The sequence below is a fragment of the Ochlerotatus camptorhynchus genome, unplaced genomic scaffold (assembly GCF_037179485.1).
Source record: "Ochlerotatus camptorhynchus isolate MF236.1 unplaced genomic scaffold, CSIRO-AGI_Acam_v1.1 ptg000240l, whole genome shotgun sequence".
In the NCBI taxonomy this organism is placed as follows: domain Eukaryota; kingdom Metazoa; phylum Arthropoda; class Insecta; order Diptera; family Culicidae; genus Ochlerotatus; species Ochlerotatus camptorhynchus.
In genome coordinates this window covers 1092013-1109911 of record NW_027040730.1, presented here as the reverse complement: position 1 = coordinate 1109911, position 17899 = coordinate 1092013, and the positions used below count along the sequence as shown (strand labels likewise).

Genomic DNA, 17899 nt, shown 5'->3' with positions numbered 1-17899 from the left:
AAACTAGCCTAGTTTTTGACGACAAGCCTTTTTTTTTATCTCGGAGCACTTAATGTTTTGTGAATTACGTTCCTTCCGTCGCGTGTTTTACTTCTAAGTGTGAACATTACATAATCTGTTCGAAACATTGCAAATTCTGCATACATTTCAACCAAATCTATAATAGAATATTCAATTTATCAGTTGGGCGTACCTTGTATGCCTAGCCGGGAAATGTAAGATTCTATTACAGATTTGCATGAATAGTATGCAGAATTTACAATGTATCGTAACATGAACAGATTCTGTAACGTGGTCACCGCTAGGTGTTTTGAATAATTTTGTAATTATTATATTAGCCTAATTTTCAAAAAAGTTTGTTTCTCCAAATGTATTACGTGTCAAAAATCCTCTCGTGAAAGTTTTATACAAAAATATGTCCATTATAAGACTTGCCATTACATTTGTTGTACGAAACAAATGCAGAAGATGTAATACATCCAACCTTACAGCGAACGTAAAATAACGAACCGGGGACTGCGTCCATGGAGTTTATGTAGCTCATATTCGCTTGGCAATTTTTAAAAGCCAGGAAAGCTATATAGGGTTGGTGTTCCAGTAATAGTGGTGTACTTATAGTTGCGGTATGGGGGTTATGTCGGAATACTGATAGAAAACCTGATAAGGTTAATTTTCATCGATAGCTCTCCTAAAATATAGCAGATTTGCATTTTTCAAACTTATAAAAAAGTCCAAACTTGACGGAAAACAATGTATTTTCCTTAAGATGTTCACTCCTTTGCACCTATAAGTGCGGTAATGTTCCTATAATAGTGGAACCCATAAGAAACCAATACGTTCCACTATTATAGGAACCAAAGTTAGCAAATGCCACTACTACTGGAACAGTGTTCCTATTAATGGAAGACAAGTTTTCAAAAAATGTATACAATTTAATTACGATATAATAATTTCAAGCAAAATGCAGATTGAAACCTATTAAATTTTTAATAAATAAATTGAAGAACTAACTCCACTACTGGCCCTCCCACCCTACCTGAATTTTCAGCATAGGTTACGCCACTTTTATCTTGCTTTTTAAATATATCATCTGTGCGATCGCTTCAAAGCTATACTGTTCTCCTCAGTTAATTTGGCCTACATAAGCTGTTCATACATTTGCAACACTCCGCTCAGCTTTACTATTTCCTTGCATCTTACCCTTATCTGCTAGAAATCATTGCGCCGCCAGTAAATTATGCTTGCAGAGCATAAAATTTCTGTTGATAACATACAGGTACACACCTTGCGCTGCTGTTGCTTATGTGAGTATTGTATGAGGGAGAGGTAGTCGGAGTGACTAGGGCAAATAAAATGAATATGCAACGAGCCAAAGTCGCTTCGAAAATGAACTCAGCCCAACACTTGTCTGTGTAAACATTCTGTTGCGGCATATTTATGAGCCAACATCATATATAATTAAATTTCCTAAGAGGTGTTTCTCCGAGCATTCAGGGGATCGAGACCGCAAAGTCTGCTATGTGTGGCTTGGCTCTGGCTGCAATGGTGTTTCTCCAACCTGAACATGTGACGAGTCTTGAATACCTACGTACGGGTTCGGTACTGGTGTGTTGATGACTGTGCTCGATTTACTGTAGGCTGCGGGACGACAAGTCCACTGCCAGGTGTTATCCGATTCGGATTCTTGCTATTACAGGTTCGGGTTCGTAAGAAATCAGTCCCCGAGTGCATGAGCACTTACTTCTAGCAATAAATATCTCAAGGTATCTTGCGAGGATTAATTGAGGTGCAGTGTCCTTTGAATTATATTCCCAAGATTTTTCTTGGCTTGTTACGATTCCTGTTTTATCTGGAAGCTTGTTTGTTTATAGATAAATTATTGCATTCTTATATTGCACGGAATTTTCTATGATTATACCTTCCAGAACGCAATTTCGATCTTGCATACAAGCAATACAAGTAATAATAATAAAGACACTATACAGTATGCCTATAACAACATCATTTATTATTAATTGAACCTTACCGAGCATGGGCACAAAAAAAACTACAATCAAAGACATGAGTAGGAGTTGATTCCTCTCCACCCATGCATCGTCCTTTCAACCACTCCATCCAAACGAGTCGAGCTTCGAATGGGCGCACGGCCACAAGTTAAAAAAGTGTGATTTTGAAATGTTGATTATTGGAACTTACATGAATCGTGCATTGTCTGTCCACTTGTGCCAATATCCAATTCAGCTGATGATTATGAGAAAGGTGATGCTAGGAGAGGAAAGGCCAGGGAGAGCGGAGTGCATCCCGCTGAGTGTGCGTGTGTGTATGCGCGCGGTAGAACTTCTCGCGAAATGAAACGGGTTCCATTGAGCAACGTGTTTCACATCCGAAGTCAGCTCTCTGTGGCAGTTTTGTGTTGCTTTGCTTGGCTGGATTTCACGTCTCAAATACCACCCATCTGCGGCGTCCGCCCGGTTTGATGGGTGAACGAAGGGCGACCGATTGTTGCAAAAACATCGAAAATACACCGGATGAATCTGCGTCACGCTGTGCTCCTGAATCGATCACGACGATAAAAGGCTTTTGTAACGGAGTTTTTTATTTAATCCACAAGGCGAAGGTTTGATTTTGACATTTTTTTCATTTCGGATATTGTTGAATAGTACAGTTTGATGAGTTAACATGCCAAACATTTTAATTGGAAAATAATTCCTTTCGTTATTCAAACAACTGACAAGCTTCAATCTTATATAAAACTACAAGGGACAGCCCAATGGGGTTGTACGAATAGTTGACGTAGGACTACGCTCGCATATGTTAACTATTTTGATCGAACGTTATTTGAAATTCCAGATATTATTATGACATCCGTTGATTTCTTCCGAAGTGTAATAATTGATCAGTAACCATTTTCCGTTTAGTAATAAGATTACTTTTCATCGTGTAATTTGAGACTAGATGAGACACACCCTAGTGGTTCAACCAAGACTCCCGGGTAACTAGCTCAGTAGCATGAGACCCCTGAACTGTGTTACTGGGTAATTCGGAGGGGTTACGCGGAGCCTAGTATGCAGAAACTGTGGGATTTCTAGTGATGGTGAAATTAATTGGAAGCTAAAGTGTGGGTGGAAAAAGTCTAGTAATTTATTTAACTGCGGATTTTGAGTTTTATATGCCTATTGTGGGGTGTGTTCTATGGGTTTCTGCTGCTTTGGTACGTACCGGTGGTGTTTGCTGGACGATGACGAGCGCTCGCAGATGGTGCTTCAGTGGAGGCCGATGTTCTTTGACCGCGATGGCGGACCGTGGCTTGAGCAGTCCATCGACAATGGCGGATCGGTGGCTTCGACTGGTCTGGACGATGGCTCCTGGTGACTGTAGCTGTAGTCACAAAAATGGGTTTGCGCGTTGCGATGGCAGTTCGCAACCAGGGAATGTAGCGAGCCCTGTGCAGCTACCGAAGTAGCCTTTTCTGGGTCAACGGCGTCTCTCTTCGTTGGCAAATATCGGCTGACCGTGACAAGGCCACCTTGGTCGAGCCGAGAAGGGTCTTCCTCCTTTTCAATTAGGACTACCGCGTCCGAAGATGCTCTCCTGTCTGGTGATTATCAAGCCGGAGAGTGGAAGGTCCTTGACTTTTAGACCAAGACACGACTGACTGACTTGGTCGAAACTAGACCTGTGCGCGGCCGCGCCACGCCGCCGATGAAATTGAGCCGGCGTACCGGCGTAGTAAAATCTTTCACGCTGCCGAATAAATTTATGTCACGCCGATGAAAAAATCCCCAGCACAATTTCGGTAAAATGCATGTTGATCGCGTTTAAATTAGAACTTGTGTGTGATGCAGCGATTGTCATTTAGTTTTTAGACGTTTTTTCGCACTTTCTCGATGTAGCACTCAGGAAGGAATTATTCGGATCGGATTTAAATAAAGGTGAATAAGTGACTATTATTAACAACACGTTGATATTTATATCATTTATCGCTATCAACATATTAATATCGTGTAATGCTGTATAAATGAAACAATTCCTAGAGGCCATTCAAATGTAACATAATGCAACAGATTGCTTTTAAATACTATCGACCCCTACATAACGTTCTTTTCTTATACTTAATAAAAGGATTGTAAGACTTTGCCGAATGACTCCACCTCCTGCAATCTTAACAAGTACTTGACATACTTTTCTAAACGAATTCGCGACAACGTAGGTCACTCATAGAATGAATAAATTTTCCGACGATTTTCCGAGGAAAACTTCTCGAATATGTCGAAAACTGATTTTGGTTTAGTCTGTCTACAACACGGAAACAAATCCAATCTCCAAAATGAGAAAAATGGCTCATAATATCATGAGCGTAGCGTTTTTTCAATACACCATGAATAATATTCATGATATAATGAGCTATGTTTGCGTAACGCAGCCAAGATTCCCAAAATCATGAATCATCCGAGCTGAAATCATGAATTTAACTTTTAGCTTTTAATCCAAAAATGTTTAAAAATAAATAAAGCATCAAACTGGATTCTAACCAAGAACCATACGATCATTAAACCCATACTTTAACCACTAGGTTATAAGTACTTGTAAACAATGGGAGGCAAAAAGCGTATAAGAGATACTTATGTAGTGCGGTGAACACGATTCTGCTGCATTATGAAATCATGAATCTCCACCACGAAATCATGAATCATTGTTATGATTCCATCGGATGGCAAGTTTTTTCTATCATGATTTTTTATTCATGAAAATGGAATCGGATTTTTTCCCGTGAAGTTCACTTCTAACTTGTGTACAATTTTTTTAATTTTCCCCATATTCGAGAAGTTTTCCCCGGAAAAGTATCGGAAAATTTACTCAAACTATGAGGGACCTACGTTTTAGCGATTTTGAGTAATCTGAACTCAAATGTGGGTAACTTTTTTGTCCATGTGCGATTGGTTTGGAAAGTCACCACGCCGCCGCCGCCGCCAGAAAATAACATATCACGCCACCGCCGAAAATATTATGATCGGCGCACAGGTCTAGTCGAAACGTACCGATTACTTCTCAGCAATCGTTGCCTATCCCAGATATCAAAAGCCCTCCTTTTCCAATCCAGTTTTCCATCCGTGTCTTATTTCCTCCATTTTCCTTCCTTGTAGCTTATCACCACCCTTCCATATCATCTCCTTCTCCTATTCAATTTTCCTACCACAGTTGATCACAAAACCCTTTCGATCCTGTCTCGTCTAATTATGGTTATGCTGGCGCCGGTGGTGTAGTGGTAAGCGTGACTGCTTTCTCTCACCCCAATGGGTCTGGGTTCAATCCCAGTCGAGGTCGGTGGGATTTTTCTGAGGCATAAAAATCTCTGGTCACGTCTTCCTTCGGAAAGGAAGTAAAGCTGTTGGTCCCGGCTCATGTGTGTTGAATGGGTGTGACACCTACGCAAGTGTGGAAGCTGCCTTTCCTGCACATCCGTCCGTCGGTGATTGGCACTAGATTGCGGAACAGAGACCGATGTTAAATAAAGGAAATAAGAAGAAGAAGAAGTATTATGGTTAAAAAAATATCGATTTCAAACTAATCCTACTAGCACAAATTTATGCATTTTTCCGTTACAGCATTTTTACCAACAATCCTACTAAACTCAACACTGACACTAAAAATACTACAGTTTCCTAAAACAACATGCAACAAAATCTAGGAACATTGTAACTAAACGGTTACAAATTATTCTTGTGTTAGAAAATATCCGAAAATAACTCTTTCTTTGAAAATTGTGGTGGCCGTTTCGATGGTTTGTGGCTCTGAAAAAAACCGTTTTGATGTTTTATGGCCCTCAAAAGGACTGTTTTTGGTGACGTGGTTAGTTTAAGGGGAAAAGGTCGGTTTTCGTTTGACGAGCTTGACGGCTACACGGTTGCGGCTGCTTCCGATCCTGCTGCTAATATTGCTGCTGTTCCTTCTACACGTCTGTCTCCTCCAAAATTCGTTACAAGGATGCCACCAATGAGCTTGCGTACCTCATATTTATACCTGCTAACCTATCAAAATTCTTCAACCAATTATATTCCGTTTACATAGGTCTATCACGCGTCACGCTCACTCGATTCTACGCATTCTTTATTCCACACTAACTCTATCTACTATAGACCGGTCCGCATGTCGTGTGTTGGGCGATCAATTTGAACACGTCTGAAATTCCAAAGGAAATTCGGCTTCAGCTTGTTTCTTTTGGGAACAACTGTGTTAGGAAAGACACCTTTGGTCTAAGCATATGTATGGGAAATTTTGATGCTATCAATTTTAGTTAATTTTCTTAGCTGTTTAACCATTTTCATTATTTGCCACAAAATTTCTGAATGAAGATCCCGTCGAATGGCATTTTGCAGGACATATGTTACATTAATGCTTTGGAGACATATGCGTTCAAAACCTGACCATTTTTCGTCACATGTTCATTTTTCAGTGTACCCCCATATAGAAAACAAAGACGTAGTCCGACGTCAAAAATAGTCTGTATACAGAAAAAAATTAATGCATGTGATTTTTAACATGTATTGGGACATAAATCAACTGAAGATTAATGAGATGTTTTGGTTTGTATGAATCCCCTTGAAATAAAATTCATTGCATTCTGTTTGAGTTAAACCATATACAATCATCTTTGTTTCATATTACATCGAATATGCTGTCTATTTTTATACACACATAAGACCGCATTTTAGTACGCATAAGACTGCAGATTTGTTTCGTATAAGCCATTTTTGTGCATTACATATGAGTTTTTAGGCGATAAGTACGTTCATTTATCAGCGAAACATATCTCTGGTACACAGTGCGGTTTGATATAATAACAGCGAAGGCTGTTTATTATTTAAATTAGTCAAATTTGATATGGTGTAACTTTATTCTGTTATGTCGAACGAGTTTTTTTTTTCAATAAATAGAACGAGACACATTAGGGCCATCTTAATCACTCTTTGACCCCTGGCAGTGTTCAGAAAAAAACTCAAAAACTCAAAACTCACGTGAAAGTTTATTGCGTGACGCGTCTATGAGTTTTGCCTTCCAAAAACAACAGCGCAAAAATCACGAATGAGTTTTCATGTTCAAAAATTCATTGCTTCATATTTTGACGCTATTCATTGTTATAGGTACTATTATTTTTGCATCAGGGGTTGGGAAACTAACACAACATCCATAAGCATGATATTAATTGGCGTTTAAGCGGTTTCTTTGAGTTTTAAGCTTTAATTATTTTTCAGTGTTGTGAGTATGCGTACGTGAATATGCAGAGGATTTCAAGTATGAGTTTTGTTTGCCATATTCGAACGCGAGTTTATTCTTTCAGAGAGGCTCAATTGGTGAGATTTGAGAATGATTTTCCGAACACTGCGTCCTGGTCTATTTTTTAATCAGGGGCTCCTATGGTTTGATGTCAATTTTCAAATTCTTGATCACGTGAAATAAAAATAGGTACTTGCGACAATCCTCCGTTTAAATTTATTTTGCTAACCTGATTTTATTTTACACACATTTAAAATTAAAACTGTTACGGCTCCTCATACTTTATGAATTTGATAATAAAGAAGTGTTGATATACAATACTACTTGGGCTCAGTCCAAATGTCAATAGTTAGTTTTTACAACTAATCTTCTTGGGGTTTCCAGTTCTAGCTTACTAAACACAAACGAGATGACTTTCTAGGCATAGTACATTGGAAAACACACACACTTAGTTCAAAAAAACAGTGCAATATAGATCAAAATCTTCACCAACGTGAAGGTTTGTGATTAAAGATCTGCAAAAATGGATTACCAATATAGTACTGTAAAATGCTCCATAGGTTTCCTTCCACCTGGTTGCTCCATCTTATCCCAACCCCAAAGAATCGCAATTCTAGACTCACCAACATATTTTAAAATTCTGTGAAAACGTTTCGGAGATGAACCAGCGTCTGGCTGAAAATCTCCTTAATAAAGACAACCAACCACCCAATAAACCAACCTGTGAAAACACCTTTAATGCAATATTTTTTTTCATCCAGGTCTGCTTTTACTAAACCATAGGTCTATGGTGTCTTGGGCAGCATTTCTCAATATTATGAAATGCGCAACTTTAGCCGGTCACATCCTGACAGCCTCCATACTAATCGCGTGTACCCCAAAATGTGTGGTTCTCTGGTTTTGTTAAAACTACTGGTTCTTGTATTTGAAAAGGACGTATTTCTGAAAGTAATTTATGTTTGCTTCTTATTGAAGATTTTACTTTCATCGAATCAATTAATTGCGAGCGGAACAAAACTTTTAAGAAAGTTTCAAATAAGTTGATTTTTTAGAATTTTTCTAACTATAATACGCATATTACCTTTCTGGATTTATGGCACGGTAGGCGGCTTGACGCACTCATGGAACATGAAACAAAAACATGTTTTTCAATGAGAAAAAATGGATGCGGATGTGTAGGATGACCAAACTGATGCGCAAACAAACGATACAGGAGTGAAATCTACAATTTTGAGGAGAGTGTATAAAACTCATCTTATCTGTCAAGACACTCAGAGACTGATCTAATGTGACTCATTGGAAGTGAAATTGACACCTTTCATGTGTCAAACCCTCTTCTTGTATTGCCGCGGATACACTTGTATGACAAACTATGAACATGAGCATTATATGTATAATAAATTATGAGCACATCCTAAAACTATACAAGTGTGACCATTAGACTGATGCAAATTTTGACATTTTCGCTCCACAGTGCTCAAACGGTTTCAAACCGGGTAATGATTAGTCTCCCAAAATTTGAACTCATTTGAAAAGAAACTGACTTGGCACAAACCATTTGAAGTTTATATGGAAATTACTATGGGAAATCCAAACTTTTTGTTCATTGTCTTCTTACCTTATTCCATATGGCACTGTTCAAAAATTCAAAAGCTTTACTTATGGAAAATTTTCTTAGCTTCAACTTAGCAGAATATAGTTGTTGAGTCAAACGTCGAATAAAATAGTTATTAATTGTTTAAGAGATTGATAATCTTATGGCATGATCAAGCAACTGTTTTGTGAGCAACACTGTATCTTGCAGTGTGACATAGTAGCCATGATTTTTGTGCTCTATTCCAAGCGCCAGAAACACCAATGTTGCCTGCTGAACAGTTGATTGAGCATAATCGTAAGACATTAGTGGCTTGAATTATTGATAACTTTTGATGCTTACATTACATTGAAAAGTGATTCAAGACAAAGTTGTAGCTGAGAAAATTTTCTACGAGCACAGTTATCATTTTTTAAAGCAGAGCGATATGGTAAATTGTTAGATGGATATGAACAAAACATTTGGTTTTCCTATAGTAATTTCCATATAAACTTCAAATAGTTTGTGCGAAGTCAGTTCCTTATCAAATGAGTTCAAATTTTGGGAGACTAATCAGGACCCGATTTGGAACCGTTTGAGCACTTTGGAGCGAAAATGTCAAAATTTGCATCAGTCTAGTGACCATGTATGTGCTCATAATTTATTAAATTAATAATGCTCATGCTCATAGTTGGCAATACAATTAAAAAATATTATCATAACATCTAATGATTTCATATGATTTCCGAAAAACATTTGCTTATAGCAAATGAATGGCAGCATCCTTGGGTATATGGACCTTTTCTATAGGTCCATCCAGAGCTATACAAATTATTGTTTAACGCGGAAGATGATTGATCTGGCATTAATCAATCGAAACCACCACCTTCAGTATTTGACGCTTTTCTGGCACAATTATACAAAGACATGAAAACCGCCATGGTCATAAATACCTTTTAAATAAAAAAAAAATCGATCAAGTCGACCGTCAGAGTTAAACCTCTTAATAAAGTTAATTTAAATGTTGGATGAACGTGCACTTCAAAATAAAGTTGCGTGATTTTGCTAATCATCGATCATTAGGTACATCCGAATTCTCGGCGTCTGTATTTGTGTCACGTAATAATCATGATTGATTCGGTGCACTTGATTCGATCATTCGATTTTTATTTCGGCTGTATTTAGCTGCTATAAACTTTTGACGTACGATGGTGTATGGTGCTACTTCTAATACTGTAGCGTCCGTTTACTTTTGGAATATCTAATTACTTTTTAACCATGACCTGTTAACTTTAAAATCATTTTGTTTAAGAAACATGTTTTTCTCACAACACTAAAACGTTTCCAAACAACAGATGTCATCACACCAGACGAAATTCTATTGCTACCATTCCCGCTGCACTAATGACGAATTAGTACATAGTTTGGTGTGCATTCCGCAGTTTTTCTCCTTCGTTCCGTTCTGAAACCATTTCCAAAACACAAATATCGGTTTCGGCCGATTGCCAAAGCAAAAGAGTTATAAATAGTTGCACTCCTTCGAAGCCAGGCCCTCCCGTCTGTCCATGCATCATACAAACATTCGAACAGCTCTATGACTTGGAGTTGCGCAAAATGTTTTTATGTGTCGCTGGAAGTTTTTCTTCTCTCTTCCCCTCTGTTGAATGTGGTTTCGATGGCTGAGTGTAATGAAGGGGGCGAGAGATGGCTGGGATTCAGAGTGAAGCACTCTCTACATATGCACCCACTTCCAATTCGCCTTCTGCGGATGCTGTGTGTACTATGCTACTCCCGGTGCACCTCGCCATACTTGCACACTTCCACCATAAGGCTGACATAAATGTGTTGCGAAGTAAATAAAAATAAAAATAAAAACCACGAGTACCGCAAAGTGCTCCCGTTCCATTGCTGGTTGCCGACGGAGTTGCTGTTGTTGTTCTTTGGCTTCGAATTGTGCGACGCATTTCAAATGAATTTTTGAGCAAACAAATTTGATCTGGGACCATTGTTGGACACAAATTTCAGCAACGTATACAGACATCACAGTGTTTCGCTCTCTTGAGTGGGGTGGGTGGATTTTGAATTCCTCATAAAGCCATGGGTTTACACAATGTTCGTGATTTTGTCTCTGCCAAATGTAGGTGTTTTCAAGATCGTTGACGAGGGGTTCTTATATGGTTGTATTATTTGTAGGATTGAAAAAAAAACACAAATCCAATTGACTAGTTTGAGGCTTGTGTAAAAAGTTAGTGAATTTTTTATGAAACGTTAAATGTTAAACGTTAAAAAATGCTATTTCTTGAAGAAATATGATTTAAATGACCTGGAATTTCGCTAGATTAACAAAATGTTTCAGTATTGGATTCTAACCCATTTCAGTAGGTTAATAAGTATACCTTATTAAAAACTTCTATACAAAAGAGTGAAAACGTTTCGTGAGAAAACTCAACGTGAATGTAAATATTTAACTGTGTTTTATACATCATCAACAAACATAGGACTGTTTTCCAGTAGGCAGAATACAAATCATAGGTATTTTATAAATAACAATGATTGAAAGTATTCGCCGAATCTGAAATTTAAAATTCTCTTACAACATCAATCCAAGGTAATCTTATGAAGTAAGCTTATATCCATTAACACATTGGAACTAAAAAAAGTCATGCGAATTTTTTTATCGTAATATTTGAATCTGGATAAAGTTGGACGACACATTCTCCTTGACGTTACTACGGTTTTGACCCAATTTTTTGTCAGTGTTTGCACTGTAGCTGAATTTTTTTTTAAAAGCATCTCCCAAACATAACTGCAGATTTGTAAAGTGCGTCCAAGTTCCTAAAATAATAGATCAAGAGTTTCAGATTTGAGTAACTCAACACGTTTTGGTGAGTAGTGGTTTTTGAGCAGTTGTAGTTCACAGGGTGGCCAGCAAACCGGGAAAACCGGGAATACCGGGAAATATCCGGGAATTTGAAAAACAACCGGGAAAACCGGGAAAAACCCAGGAATTTGACGAGAGAACCGGGAAAAATAAATTAACCATACCATTTTTTACACCAGAATTTCAGAATAAACCATTAAAACAGAGTGATCCTTTACCAAATGAATGTCTTGCTCTATTTGCTGCATAATTTTCTTCAGTTTCCCGTCTTATTGTTTTGAAAATTTAATCACTCAGCAATATTGCTAATTGATTTTTGTCGTTTCAATTTCAGATTTAAAGTGCATGGTGCTTAAAAGAAAATATTGAAGATGCTGGACTTTGGAAACAAATATTTGTAAAAGCCGAAATTGAATTATTCTTCTCCGGGGTTTTAATTTTTCGTTTTTCAAAATTCTCATGATATGAATTGCTTAATAAACTTGGAATTCTGCTTTGATTATCATGGAATTCTTCTGAAATTAACCAGAAAACACACCGCGTAATAATTACCGTTGAATTATTTTTGGAATGTACTGGAAACCCCTTCTAAGAATTTAATTGGAATCCTTCTTAGAATTCCCTTGAACCTACCTCCAAGGATTCCTTTGAAAACCTTTTCAAAAATTTCTTTAAACTCTATTCAAAACAGCAGAAATCTTTCGAAATGTTATTTAGAAACGCTTTGAAGTATTTTAAAGATTTTTTTTAAGATAAATCTTTCGGACTAGGGTTGAAATTATTGCCAGAACACTCTTAGAACTCAGTTTCTTGTTGAATTCTGATGATAATTCTCTTGGAATTCTTTAAATTCATCTGTCATTTTCCTATCGATTTAAAATTTTGTTTTTCACAACTCCTTGTGAAATCTTCTAAATTTACCTAAAAATTTAATTTAGAACTTGCATTCTTCTCCACAAAAATCCCTCCAAATTCATCTAACAATTTCTAAGGACTCTAATTCTGGACTTCTGCTCAGATCTTCTCCTTCGAAAACTGTGTGAGAATCCTTCTTAATATTTGTTCGAAATCAACACTTTGAATTCTTTTAAATTTTACTAAAAATTCCAAGCTTTGTCCGCAAGATTCTATAGATTGTTCTGTAATTTGTTACAACCCTTAAAATGCTTCCAAGTCTCAGAGCGTGACAATTATGACTCCACGACTCATACGTATTTTTTTTTCAAATCTATGATCTTGAAATTGTTTCAAAATCTCACATTCTAATTATTTTTTCTCCAAATCTTGCATCACCAAGATTGTTATTAATCACAAATGTTGTAGAAAAATTCTAGTTTCAGACTCTACACAAATTTCAAAGCCCCAGAATCTTGGGAATCTCCATAATGCTATTACAGTAAATTCCTTTCAGCTTTTTGTTGAATATTAATAACCGGGAAATTTTTAAGATTTAAACCGGGAAAACCGGGAAAAAACCGGGAATTTCAAAATGAAAATTTGCTGGTCACCCTGAGTTCAGTAATAGTAGCAATAAAGCAAATTATTGTAACGTCACGCAGCATAAGCGCTCACCAAATCGTTTTAACTTCTCAAATCAGAAACTATTTATCAAATCTAATTGGACATTTTTAGAGGTTAATTTTAATTTTTAAGCTACAGTACAAAATCTATTGAAAAACCAGGCAACACATGTAGAATGTGCCGTTTGCTTTCACCAGCTTTGTTTCACCATCTCGGCGATTTTTGCCGAGATTTGCACAGCTTAGCTACTGGCAATCACATTTTACTGAGATCTCAGCATAAATGGCGTTTGATTGCTGAGATCTCAGGTAAATTGCGGCTGTGCAAAAACAGAATACAAATTACCGAGATAGTGAAAACAAAGCTAAGTGTGTGTTTAAGGGGAAGCAGACCGCTCCGAAAAAAAAAAATTACGTTTTGATTTTTCTAAAAATATTGAAAAAAAGTATCAAAAATCTAAAAAAAATCACATTTTTTCTAATTTTTTAAAGAAAATTCACGTGCAAAAACAAGTTTTATAAGTCATTATGGCATAAAGTTGGACTCAAAAAACCACAAAACATCAACTTTTCGGTTTTTCTGAGAGTCCAATTTTTTTTCATGATGGGATAGAAAAATTTTTTTTGCATGTAATTTTTGACAAAAATCTAAGGAAGAAACTGATTTTCTTGGATTTTTGATAATTTTTCCCAATATTTTTAGAAAAATAAAAACGTACCGAAAATATTTTTTTATTTTTGGGCCGGTGAGCTTCCCCTTAAGGGGAAGTTTACCGGTCTGAAAAAGATAATTACTAAAAAATCTAAAAAAATCACATTTTTCCTAATTTTTAAAAAAATTGATAAGACATCAGGGCAATAGGTTGGACTCAAAAAATCATAAGATTAACCTTTCTGTTTTGCTGAAGGTCCAATTTTTTTCATGATGAGATAAAAAAAAAGTTTACATGTAAATTTTCTCAGGAATCTATAAAAAAAAACTGGTTTTGTTAGATTTTTGATAATTTTGCCCAATATTTTAAGAAAATTTAAAACGTGTCAAATTTATTTTTTTTTATTTTCGGGCCGTAAACTTCTTTTAATGGGAAGCTTACCGCTTCGAAAAAAAAAAAGTTTTGATGTTTCTAAAAATATTGGAAGAAATATTGAAAATCTAAAAGAATCAGTTTTTTCTCCGGTTTTGAAGAAAATTTACGTGTAAAAGGAGAAAAAACTGATGCCCCCATTATAATAACACGGTGTGGAATAAAGAGCAATTTTGCGATACATTCCCAACATCCATTAATCCATAGATGTAGTCTGTCATGATTTGGTGCAGTTATAAAAAAAACTATCACAACAGAAACCTTTAAAGCAGAACTTTGAACTCTTCTAATGTCTTTCTCGATCTCTATCAGATTATGGTCCTGGATTGTATATTATATTCTAAGTATGAATCAATTGCCATAATATAACAGATACTATTCCGACTGAGTATGGTGTTTTTCAAAGACCCCTTGGTGCTAAAAATCGGACATCGTTTACACGTAATAAACAATGCTAGTTCGTCGTGATTTGACGGTTGATGTGTATTCAAGAAACGAAAAGAGTGTGGAGATGGAAAAGAACTCAGCGGAGCGTGCAGCGTGTATCCATTCCGCACCCGGCCGATATCACATGTGGATCAACGCACGCGACCAGTTCAATGGGATTTGATGTGCGTTTGTCTAGTTTAGGAGTGCATAAATTAAGCGTTTATTTTCTTTCTCTCCCTTCCAGCAGTAAAATGCAGTGCTGCCCCGAACGTGTTGGACGTGCATAACTTAGCGTGTCAATTTATTTTACAACTATAGCAAATGTGATTCAGGAGACAAACGGTCGGGCCTCAGAAAATCCGCGATCCGTGTGAGACAGAGAGAAAGAGCAGACAGCGGGTCTAATCTAAACAATCTCTAATGGACTAGGCCTATGCAGCTGCTCTCTGCTCGGAAGACAGAGCATACATATGAACGCCTCCGGTCAAGTGTGACTGTTTTCGCGTGAGTGTTTGCGTTAGCGTTAGTGTCCATGCACAACAACGAGATGCATTACACCTGGTGACAGCTGTGACATCTACTTGGCGTACTTGGCGTACGGACAAGACTTTTCGTTCAACCTTCTTCAGCAGCGTAAAGTAACAAATAAAAGTTGTTTGGCGAAACTAATAAATGCAACAACATGACCGCGAGTGGTGAATCTGCACGTCTTAAAGGATTGCCTTTGATGTATTTGTACGTGTGTAAAGGCGTGATTAAAGTATTAATTTGAACATTTAGTTTTTTCTAAGCATCCAAATTATACTCGCTGCGTTCGAAAAAAAAGGCTGTGCACCATAGACGCCAAGAAGATATTGAAATCAATCCTAGTGCGATGTGAGCGTAGAGTTGAATGAAGTGTGTTTCCAAAGTGCTTTCAAGTGTGTAAACAAACAAGCGGATCGTGAGCTAAGCCGTAAAGATCATCAGCAGCAAAAGAAGAACCTGTTGATTGGAGGGCAAATGCCCCACTCACTACCAGTGAAGCTGCTGGTGTTGTTCGGCAGTATAGTTTAGAAGAAAATTTCGAATAGTGGTTCACTAGTTGCTCCCAGCTCATCAAAAGTTTCTCTCCAGTTCTATTAATTTATGGGAAAGGCGTGCTAAAGTGGCAGAAATTAGGAAACAGCAGAAAAGATGTTGGGAGCACTCAAGCGTCGATGGAGGACCACGCGAAGGTTGGTGATCTCTCTCTACTCTCGGGTTTTGTTGCTTTTGTCGATGCAAGATATTATAATAAGCCATAACACTTGACCAACGAAGAATTTTGCAATGATCAGCCAGAGCTCTGGACTTTGTCTTGTCTGAGTGCATACTTTGGGTTAATAAAATTCCATCACTTTTTTCATTGTAATAAGTAAGAGCTTAGTGCGTTTGATGTTGGATTTCAAGAGACTCGTACTAACCCATTTGGATTGATTTTTCAGGAGTTGGCACCAGTGGAGTTGCTTTACCATTATCATGCTATTTTTTAATCCGCAAATATTGCATAGTACTTTTATGATTATTGATATACACTCAATTCTGCATCCACCCGATTTTTTTAATTTTTTTTTGTCCTCGTGTAGGATGAGCACATTAATTTCAATACGACTTTATTTACTTTGATTTTTCATAGTTTTTTTTTTTAATTTTCTTCAATGCTAATTAGTATACTCTCATTTTATAAAGCCGTATTTTTGATCGTGTGATTTAAAACTTCAACAAAATGAATGCAACTTTAAATTTTGTTGCAGTTCAAAATAACACGATCAAAAATACGGCAGATTAAAAAGAGTGTATATTATTTTTATCCTTGATTTGTAATAAAAGATGGTATGCTAATCAGCAACGGAGAAAATTTCTTCTGAAATACACCCAATTTTTTTTTTATGTGGTCTTATTTTCATTTTGTTCGATACTCCAACGAAACCAAGCTTAATGAAACTGGTGTCAGAAGAAAACAATCAAAGAAAAAAATGACGCCAACACACAATTTCAACCTTCACATTAAAAAAATGTTGGGTGTACTTTATGCAAACATTCGCGAAAATGCACATTTTCATAAAGAAATAAAGCATGAGCATGAGCATGATTGACTGCCCACGATTGCTACTCTGTTATTGCCAGACCAGCTGTAATTACACAGAGAACCAATAGACGATGCTTGGGACTAGCAATCATCCTCAATGTGTAAAAACTAGTGATCTCGAATTAGGCAATACCAGCTCCAGCCGCGCCTGAACGCAGGTCAAGAAAGGAATGGGTAGGAATGTGTTGACGTGACACTCGCTTTGATGGAAGCCGAGGAGTCCTCTGCACTTCCACGAGGAATCACAGGGACGTTGGGTAAGAGGGTAGGGTTTGCAGCAGGGTTCGTTTTGGTAAACGATAAGCTGAATTGATGTCCTAACGATCGTATAACGCGAAAGAGCTTGGGATTGAACCCACGGTCTTCTGCTCAGGAAACAAAAACGTTTGCCACTAGGCAGACGAGCTCCTTTTTAATCATTGGCGAATCTCATATCGCATTATAGCGTTACTCAAGTTTTTATAACTATCAAAAAAAAAAAAAAAATAATATATATATAACTATTCAAACCCGGCACGATAAACAAGCGATCTTACCCGACACGATAAACAAGCGATCTTACCATGCATTTTTAATATGAAAGGATCTGGGACCGCGTTTTTCTCCCCAGTAAGCAAGCCAGTGCAACCGACGATCTTTGAAATCCTAAAACTAAAAGCTACGAAAGAGTACTTAGGCCTTCATTAAGATCCACTTTCACGCGACGTTCAATGTTTCGATTTTCTCTTTACGCATGGTTCAGACAATCATAACAAGCTATGACCGACGTGACGATTGTTTAAGACCTGGTTAAACAAGCTATTCAAATGAAATTACGTTCTCGAATTTCACTTGGAACGTAATGAACAACAGAAATACGCAATAATTTATATTTTCAGCGGTTGATGTTTAATTTTAAATATACTAACGGTACTGCCTATGACTACGACGGCGATTACGACAGCGACTACGACGGCGCCTACGACAACGACAACAGAGAATTTGTAACTTACCATTTGTCTAGGATAAACACCTTTGCCCGGCACC

At 37.2% G+C, this 17899-nt stretch overlaps 1 protein-coding gene across 3 annotated transcripts in view; it reads left to right on the top strand.

The window, feature by feature from the left end:
- LOC135704438 (uncharacterized) overlaps positions 1 to 17899 on the top strand; it is a 175008-nt gene that overhangs the window by 67360 nt on the left and 89749 nt on the right. The window contains exon 2 of one of the 3 annotated variants that reach the window (XM_065225903.1): positions 15008 to 15980. The exons of the other annotated variants lie outside the window; for them this stretch is intronic. Within the exon in view, the coding sequence (XP_065081975.1) occupies positions 15940 to 15980 (41 nt within the window). The 5' untranslated portion in view covers positions 15008 to 15939. The remainder of the gene's footprint in view (positions 1 to 15007; positions 15981 to 17899) is intronic. 3 annotated transcript variants of the gene reach the window in all.